The 10,000-nt window shown below is 41.5% G+C and overlaps 1 protein-coding gene across 1 annotated transcript in view; it reads left to right on the plus strand.

Moving 5' to 3' along the window:
* Positions 1–10,000, plus strand: part of FAT1 (FAT atypical cadherin 1) — a gene marked incomplete in the record, with an annotated part of 1,563,619 nt that overhangs the window by 1,551,694 nt on the left and 1,925 nt on the right. Inside the window, 2 exon segments of the mRNA XM_044062507.1 lie at positions 1,579–1,638; positions 2,101–2,136. Coding sequence (XP_043918442.1) covers positions 1,579–1,638; positions 2,101–2,136 — 96 coding nt within the window.

Here is a 10,000-nt window from a genome sequence, read left to right on the forward strand (position 1 = left end):
TAAATGTTTGAGGGGTTGACTGTATAATAAAATGTAGTATAAGGCTAGATAGTAATGAGCTGTTTATATTGTTTTCAAAGTACAGGGCAGCTTTATATTGGATTCCTTTACTGCTCTCACCTTTGAGATGTATTCATTCATTCAGTTTGAGTTAGTCGGTTACCAAGTCATTAATGCCAGTATTGTTGAGTGTGCTGTTTTGTTAATCATTTCTCAGCACTTGTGAATTGCCTTGCCCTATTCAGGCCAGTAGTGCTTGAAAGGCAGACATCATCCAGCACTTTTGCTGTACTTTAACTTAAGAGCACTATTGAATTTGGCAGCATTCATGTTCGCAGATAAGTATAGTAAATGTGAGAAAATTCTTTAATCTGTACAGGAAGTGCCAAAAGATGATTTTTTTATTCTGTCAAAAAGTTTTTTTCTCTCACTTTTAATATTTCATACTATCAATGTAGGCTGTTGCTGTTCCGTCTGCTGGCAGTTGGTAATGTGGCACCTAGTTATCGGACTTGCTGGTTGGCGTTAATTCATTAAATTACTTCACAGTTAATTAAAACTGACCTGTTTGCCTGGAGAATAGCTTGGAGGAGGAGTCATGTCTGTCTTTGCTATGATAATTGCAAACGCTTCATTGACCGCCTTTTATTGCTTTTGATAACAAAGATGTGTTTTATAGAACCTTAGAACATTTTGTTGACAACTGCTTTCATCAAGACAGAAAGACAGTTGTCTGTATCCCTGAGATTTAGTTTGTGATTTCACGCTCTTGACACCAAAATTCCTCTTCATGTTTGCTCAGAAGGCGGGAGTTTGATAACTCCAACTGGTAGTAGCCCTGGGAGTTCCATCACTCACACTTGTATTCATTTCTGCACAAATGGCACCCTTCACACTTGATAGCCACAGAATGCTTAAGCTTGGTGAGCTGCTGACTTATTTAGCAGAGGTAGTTACAGCTTTGTGTGCAAGCCATATCAGCATGTGGAAGCCTGGGCAACGTTTTGGTTACATTTATTTAGGCATGCCTGCGTAGTTGGCTGATTGTCAGCATCTTAGTTAAGTTGAGCATGGATGTGCTGAAACACTGAAATGTTAAGTTACTAGTTCAAAGTCAGGACTCATTATTATTTCTGAAGAACATTTTCTCACTGGTTCCCAAATCTTTACTCTTACAAGGTAATACTACCTGTGTCAGTAGTTTAAATCATCTACTCCTCCAGCGAAACTACAAAGGCAAGTATGGTTTTGGTCTGCAAAACGACTGACCTCACATTCGTTTCCTTAAGTTGAAAAAAAAAAGTAGGAATGCAGCTAGTTTTAGATGCGTCTGTAGTACGAAAAGAAGCCTCTTGTAGTTATATAAATAATGGAATACATCTTTAAAAAGAAACTGTATTTAATATTAACAAGCGCTGGTAAGAAAGTTTTAGGTGTTATCTTTACTTTGAATGTGCATATGAGAAAGTTATATTGAAGTAAACACACCTGGTATGGTTGACATAATTTAGTGTTTTATTAGTTGTATGTGAACTCTAGGAATTTTCTAACTGGCTCCTTTCCCTGCCTCTTTACAAGCTTCCGTAGTGACCGTTATACAGCTTGTCAATGCTGTAGTTGACTCAGTAGAAAAAGAAGGTATTATTTTTGTATCATAATTATGTAGTTGTGTGTATTTTTTAGGAGTTTAGTTACTTAGATATTAGTTCATTTTAAGTGCTGTTTGCCTGTATACATGAACAAATACTTTTTTTTTTTTTTTTTTTGCACATTGTGGATTGCTTTACATGCATGAGCATTCATTAGCAGATCCCATTTTCTTTGTGTGTGTGTGTATCATAAAGCTTTGCTGATTATAGTGGGGATTTGTACTGCTTTGTCTTTGGTGAGTTTTATATAAAAATACACTGCACTTTCTGTTGAAGGAATAAGGCATATACTGTACTGTGTAAACAGCACTTTATTAATTTAGTAGCGTAGAAGATTGTAACATCATAGCTATGCGAATTCTAGTATCCTTTATTAGTACCAGTTAATGACAATTCCTAACATTTTCATTTTTTCTTCCTTCTCATTCTGTCTCTCTTTATGGAATTAAAGAATCTTTTGCAGCTCATGACCTCGGAAATACAAGAGGTGACTCTGCATGCAAATTCTTGTAACTTGACATTGTCTGTCTTCCTGTTTAACAGCCATAACCAGTCATTTTTGTTCATCATAAATGCACTTAGCTGGGTGAGACCATCTATCAGATGCTTCAATCATCAATTTTTCAGCTCTTGCTTCACAACCATGTTGTATCTATCTGTATAAACCCTGCTTAATGGTAGCTTTTATGGAATAATTGGGACGATGTATACCATATTGCAGTTATTTTTATAAGTTGCTTCTCTCCAGTTTGATCATTTTCTTAGTCTGTAGTTTTATTGTGAAATGGGTTCATAGGTATATACTGGGCTAATGACCCCAGGGGCCTTTTTAAGGATAGTCGTGCTTTCCAAATGTATCTCACAAGCTTTAACCCCCCCCCCTAAGTTATTCTAAGGCTTATGTATAGGCCTTAGGCTTGGGTGGTAAGAGAGGTGCCAGACCAGGAATAAATTTACAATTTCTCCATCCGTTACACCTGAATTGGGTAAGGGAAGAACTCTGGTTTACATGGATGAGAAGCCTTTTCCAGAGAATGGGTTGTCTCCGAGACACATTGCATAGGAGTTTAGGGTCCTTGGATCAGGTAATTCTTGATACTGTTTGTTTTGCAGACGTGCAACAGGTCAGAGCGGAATTAGAGGATGCCTTTTAGAACAGGCATAGTTTGACTCTCAACAGTTTTGTAGGAAACAGAATACAGGGATAAGGCTTTGAGGTGATCCCCATAGCACATGTTATTTATGCTCTGAATTCTTTGTGAGGAACCCCTGTGGACAATCCAGTTTTTGTATATGCCTGGTTAGTTACATGCCAAAGAGGGCACTCTACTCAGTGACTGGTTCATAGGTTAGTACTAGGCTGTCAGCCCTAGGGCCTGTACAAGCCTAGCCATAACAATTCCCTGGCTATTTCTTCCCACAGTGTTTACTTCCCTGGACCCCTGTCTAACAGGGCGACTGACGTGATCCCGGGGTGAATTTCCTATCCCCCATCCAGTCACCAAGGTTCCTTTTGAAGAGGGCCAAAGAGGCGCTCTGCTTGACATGTATGTGCAGTCTGTTCCAGAGTATGGGGAGTCTCTGGGTCAGGAACATATCCCTCCAGCATGTTTTGTTCATTGTGATGACAAGGTTTAGACCCCTGGAGCGTGTCTCTGAAGGATTGGGATTTCTGTAAGTGTAGCATGTCTAACAGCTGTAGGTTTGACATAGCCTTGTATGTTAAACAGAGACCGCCTCTGAGTAGACGATATGTGACAGAGTATAGGTGTTTTTTTAGACTGTCAGCATAGGGCATCTGCTTTAGGCATGTGATTCTTTTAGTGAGGTATTTCTCCAGCCTTTCCAGTTGTTGCTGATGTCTTGAGAGGTACATACCAAACGGGGCGTTGTATTCTATAATGGGTCTGATAAGGGATGACTACAGTGGGACAATGACCTCCTTTTTTCTGGATGAAAATCCCTCGATGAGGTGTGACACATAGAAGGATATCCTGACTGTTGTGGTGATGTGGTTATCGAAGATGAGACCACTGTCCACCTGTGTCCCTAAGTCTCATCACACTTTCGGTGTTTAGTGTACTGCCACCTATGTGGTAATTCACGGGTTCATGTTTCTTCCCAAAGGGGATAACTATACATTTCTTGGCATTGAGCTTGAGCCCATGGCTCTGGCACCAAGCATCTGTTTCTGTAAGGCCCTTTTGTAGAATATCCACATCATTCGGGGATTCAATAATGGCTCCCAGTTTGCAGTCATCTGTGAACTTTGTTAGCCAGAGTCCCTTAGTGTTGGCCTGTACTTCAGAGAAGTAGATGCCAAACAAGAGTGGTCCCAGGACTGAACCCTGAGGTACTCCACTTGCCTGGAGCTGGATTTGGAGTTGGCTACGTTTACAGTGTAGGTTCTGTCAGTAAGCCAGTTGGCAACCCATAGAGTGATGTAGGGATTAATGCCCAGCTTAGTAAGTTTATCTATGATTCCACAGTGGGGGATGGTGGCAAAAGCCTTGGCGAGGTCCAGATAGGCTGTGTGGACTGCCTTACCCTTGTCCACGGCTCTGGATACTGATTCGAAGAAGTCAATCAGGTTCAAGAGACAAGATCAGCCCTTAACGAACCCAAACTGCATGGGCTCCAGTGTTTGAAGGTTGCCAGTGTCTTTGTTTACAAGTTCCATGATAATACGTTCCATGGCCTTGCAGATTAGGCTCGTCAGACTGATGGGGCAGTAGTTCCCGGGATCCAAGGTGGGATCCCCCCCTTGTGGAGTGGGATAACTGTAGCTGTGCACCAGTCGGTGGGCACGAATCCTGAGGTGATGCTATGATTAAACATGACACTTAGGTGAGGTGCCAGTTCATTTTGTAGTTCATGTAGTACACAACCTGGGATGTCGTCTGGTCGTATAGATGCTGTATTCGTAGCTTTGGAGAGTGCGTTTTTTACCTATGTGGTCATTGTTACTGGAATTTGACAATCTTTCAATATTGAGATTGGCCCTTTAGAGGGTGATAGGGGGGTGAAGTTTGCACTGAATCGATATGCCAGGATAGTGGCAATATCCTTGGGATCAGTATATTTAATGCCATTCTGTTGTAGCTCAGAGCATATCTGAGCACTGCCATTTAGATTCTTGACATAGCTATAGAGTGCCTTGTCGTTGTCTTTGGATTCTTTGGCAATTTTATTTTTGTAACTAGCTTTGGAGGATTTTTTGAGGGATCTCAGCTTCTTACTGAGGCTGGTAAGGGAGTATTTTGCATCCTGGGATTTTCCTCTTTTCTGCAACAGTTTCTTCCTTTCGTTGTAAAGTTTGTCTATGGCAAGGGACAACCAGACTGGCTTCCTTTTTTTTTGGAGGAGAGCGTCCTGGTTCTATTGGGGATGGCACGATTCATGCATGAGTGGATGTGCTCGTACAGTGCCTTAGTATAGGATTCAGCAGTCAAACTTCCAGTTCCCGTCTGCATGGGTGTCATGAAGTTTGTCACTTCTGACTTGAGTTGCATGAAGTTGGCTTTGGAGATGTTTTTTACTGAGATTTCATTACTGGGGGGGTGGGGGTGGGATGTGGATGTCAAGGGTTATTAGCTTATGATCAGACATGACCAACAAGGGGGTAACCATAGGTGTGGAGCATCAATTTCCCATGTTGGCAATGACCAGGTCTAGGATATTGAAGCCCCTGGTTGGGACTAAGGATTAGTTGATCCAGGGCGTTGGAATTTATGAATTCTAAGAACCATTGGGCAAAGGTGTTGGTACATGAGTGGTGGTTCCCATTTAATGGCAGGGTAGTTGAAATCACCCAGTATTAGCGTGTTTGGTTGTATCCTAATATTTTCCAATATGTTTAGAAAGGTGTAGTGAGAGTCTTGGGGCATGGTGGGGTGTTCTGTAGCAAGCTACAATTTGGATTGCACTTTTACCTAGTGTTAGTTGCACCTGGAGAATTTCAGATGCATTGTGTTGGTGTTGTGAATATCCTTGGTGAATATGGACACTCCTCCACCTTTAGTGTTTCGGTCCTGGTTTGGTGGCCGAAAAGTGTGGTAAGAGTTGTAGCCTGGTATTGCAGGGGTGCTCTCTGGAGCCTTAAACCAGGTCTCAGTTACTGCACAGATATCAATGTTCTCCATCTTTAGGAGTGCCCCGAGAGAGTGCATTTTGAGGTTTAGACTTCTAGCATTACCTTCAGATTTTGCATGCTTGCACCTGTTACGGTGGTGGTTTTGTTCTTTGAACTTTGCCTAAAAAAGGCACTATAGGGGTGGCAAAAGCTTTAGCCAGTGACTTGAATCCCAGGGGCGACTGGTGCATACCATGTCTGGCAAAGCATCATGGTCTGTCGATCATGTCGTCCCAGGCGGACGGATACTAGATCCCTTTTGAGTGACACCAGAAGCTTAGCCAGTTGTTGAAGTCAATTATTTTGTCCTTCTACTGTGGTATCATTCTGGGCGAAGGCAGGATGCTACTCTGGGCTAGGGTCATACCTGCCTGGGCCGCATGATCCGAGAGCTCTTCATGTCTCTTTCATGTAGTCCAGGGAGGTGTATCTCAAGTCATTCACTCCAACATGGACAATGAAAGAGTCATATTTGTACTTGTGGAGTGACTTGAGTGCATGCGTTATGTGGCGGATCCTGGCACCCAACAGGCAGCTGACTGTAATTTTCTCCTTGTTCAGCCTGGTGAGTGGGACATCAGTGTGCCTGACTATAGTCTCTCCTATGACTAAAATGTGTGGTACATTGTCTTGCCTGAGGGGCTGTTGTTGGGTGGCACATTGGTGTTGAGCTATGTGACACTTTGGTTGTGATTGGTGTTTGCGTTTCAGCTTTGGAGGTCCTTGTTGCTTGGGCAGGTTACTGTTAAGGGCCTCCACATATGTGGTTTTAGTGTTGCTGTGTGTGGGTATTGGTGATGTGGGTTTAGAAGGCCTATGTGTTGCTTGAGGTGTAGTGCGGGTGTTAACCTTCTCTTGACTGTCTAGCACAATCTTTGGTGGAGAGAGCTTTGCTTCCAGTTGCATTGCTCCAGTATGCCCAGATTCACCAGGTGGACAAGAGAAGTTACCGGAAGCTGACCCTTGGACATACCTGGTTTGGTGCTTTTTTTTTGTAAAGTACAAAATCTGTTTTCCCTTACCTTAGCAAGGTACTTTGCAGTTACAGGCTGTTTAGTACCTACAATTAATTTCTCCTAGTTGACAAGGAGAGTTGAGTGCTTATATCAGTTTGACTTCCTAGTGCTTTCCAGCAGGTTTTAAAGCAAGTGCTAGTCACAGGGATGCTTAAAGGTAAGATGAAAAAAATGGTTTATCCTAAACACTGCAGTGTGCACTAGAGGAGTTAGATGTGAAAGTAGGTAACTTAAGTTTTACCTGTCTAAGTTTTAATGGAGAGTCACTATTTTTAAAACAGCAAGATAGATTGAATGGGGGTGGTCACTTTTGTATTCTGGTACTACGGAATACAGTAGGATGGCCAATAAATTTAAATAGTTGAAGGGGAGTGATTTCACAAAATGATAATTTTGTGCTTACTCACGCAAGCTAGTAAAAAGAGAGGAAATTAGATATATGGTCAAATTAACATAAGGGGAAGGCAACTAGTAAGACAGTGGTGTTTAAGAACACTACAGTAACCGGGTGGGAGGGTGAGGAAAAAAAATTCTGCCTGGCTCGCAAGAGACAGAGCTGTCGTCTCTCTTCAAGTTTTAATATGCAGTTAAAAGCAGAATACAAGTAAAATGCAAGGTAAATAAAACAAATCACAGTATTCAAAATAGAAAAAGGCAATAAAGTAATACAACAAATAAAAAGCAAACTAACCTTTCCCTCACAGCAAAGTGTAGCAGAGTCTGGGTGAGCCTTTCTAGTAAAGCTCTGAAATGTTTTATTTTTACCCCTTAAATAGAAGGTTTAGTTCCTAGCTCCACCCCTCAGCTCAAAGATGATTAACCTTAACTGACCTGTTCTATTGACCTGTACTAATTTCTGCCTAACTCGCAAGAGGCAGAGCTGTAGTCTCGTTTCAAGTTTTAATATGCAATTAAAAGCAGAATACAAGTAAAACACAAGGTAAATTAAACAAATCACAGTATTCAAAATAGAAAAAGGCAATAAAGTAATACAACAAATAAAAAGCAAAAAAATGGTCTGATGAAAACAGATTACAGTGGAACAGTGGCATCCTTGGACCTGGCTGCCATACCCTTGCTTATACGTTTTGCAGTATCAAATGAATTCTTTACTGCTGTAGACTCATGATGATGGTCAAATGCCAGGTTACTGTATACATTTCCAAATCCCCGCTTACTGGCTGTACTCTTGTAGGTTTATTATCAGTGTGGTATTTGCCAGGGGCAGCCATCTTTCCAAAGGACATTATTTTGCTTTTCTTGACATTAAGTTTTAGACTGCGACTCTGGCATCAGTTATTAGTCTGTTGGGCCTTTTTGGATGGTATTTGTCTTTGAGTGTTGTGTAACTGCACCTATTTTGTTGTTGTCTGAAAACATGGTCAACAGGAGACCTTTGATGTTGGCCTTGACTTTAGAGAAGTAGATGCCAGAAAGTAGCGGACCCAACAAAGAGCCCTGACAGACTCTGCTAGTGACTGGTCTCTTTGTTGAGGTAGACTCCACTGTTCTAACTTCTTGGGGTCCTGTATGTGAGCCAGCTGGCTATCCAGCCATTGACATGGGGAGTTTTACCTAATTTCATGAGTTTGTCTATGTCTGACTGGAGCATTGTGTTGAATGCTTTGGCCAGGTCAACGTATGCATTAGTCACTGTTTTGCCCTTGTCCATTGTTATGATGACCTTCTTGAAGAAGTCCACCAGTTTAAGTAGGCATGTTATTCCCCTGATGAAGCCAAACTGAACTGGATCCAGTGTCTGAAGGTTTCCTGTGTCATTGCTCATTTCCATGGCTTTGCATGTAAAACTAGTGAAATTTATTAGTCTTTAGTTACCAAGGTTTGTATATGGCCCACTTTTGTGCAGCGGGATGACCATTGCAGCCCTTCATTTGCTTGTCATGATGCCTGTCTAAAGGCTTTGGTTAAATAGTGGTTTTAGTGGTCCTGCTAGGTCTTATTTCATGCTGTTAAGGAGGGATCCTGTAATAATAATAGGGCCCATTGATGCAATATTCTTAGCATTGAAAAGTGCATTGTGGACCTGTTCCCTGAACATAGTTGGAGGAGTTATATTTGAAGGTATTTTCTGAGGACCTTGTGGAAGACTTCACAGTTGGCTTTGGTAGACTTCATTAGCTACCTTAGTTTGTTTAAATTGGTGAATGAATTTTTATTTTGCTGGGCATTGTACTTCATAATTTTTGCCATGATTTTCTTCCCTTTGTTATAAAATCTGTTGATGTTGTGATTCAGGGTGGCTTGTCTTTTTTTTTTTAGTTTGCCCTCTGCTTATTTTGGGAAGGTGCAGTTGTCTGAACTTGATTGTACAGGGTTTCTGTGAACAATTCCACATTTACAGCAGTGTTCTCAGGGTTTGAGTAGGCTTGAAATTTTGCTAGGGTGTCTGTTAATAGTAGGAAATGTGTCTTCATGTAGTTCCAGGGTTACCCAGAATTCTAGGTTTTATTTTTATTTCAAAGGAGACCGGTTTATGGCCAGATATGACCAGAAAGGACATTACACAGGGTGAGAATGAATAAAAATTCCTCATTTGAGGACTACTCTAGGAAGTTAGCTCCCTTAGTGTGCATATGAACTAGCTGGTCCAGGGTATTTGTGTTTACAAATCCAGGAAACTGTAGGCCTGCATGTTTGAGGAAGCACATGGGTCCCAGGTTATAAGTGGGCACAATAGATCTAATCTTTTCACCACCTGAAATGCCTCAACTAGTTATGGATTAAGTGTTATCCTAACAGCAACCCCCTGCAAATCCTTAGCTACTTGACCACCCCCATGGCACTTGGCACCAAAATGGTTTGAAGTGTACGGCTAGGCTTATAAGGACCCCCTTCTGATCATTAGCCTAGTAACATCCTATGAACCTAACCACTCACCTCACCAGCAATGAAAGTAAACTTTTTTGTTTAATTTTTAAATCACGTAAATGAAGTGGTCTTTCTCCATGTCTCAAAGTCAAGGGTGAATGCAGCATAATTACTGATAGTTCAGTGTAGCAACTAAAGTGGCATGTTTTTGAGAGATTGGAGTACCTGGTGAGAGGGAAAACAAACATACCAAGAACATGTAAAATTCCACATTGCTACTGTCAGGAGGTCAGGATTTTACCCTGGACTCTCAAGCTTTGTGTCAGATATGTTCCCACTGGTCTTCCATGCTGCCAGTGAGACAGGATTAAGTG

The sequence above is a fragment of the Protopterus annectens genome, chromosome 2.part1, assembly GCF_019279795.1.
Source record: "Protopterus annectens isolate FY-2018-M chromosome 2.part1, PAN1.0, whole genome shotgun sequence".
Lineage (NCBI taxonomy): Eukaryota > Metazoa > Chordata > Ceratodontiformes > Protopteridae > Protopterus > Protopterus annectens.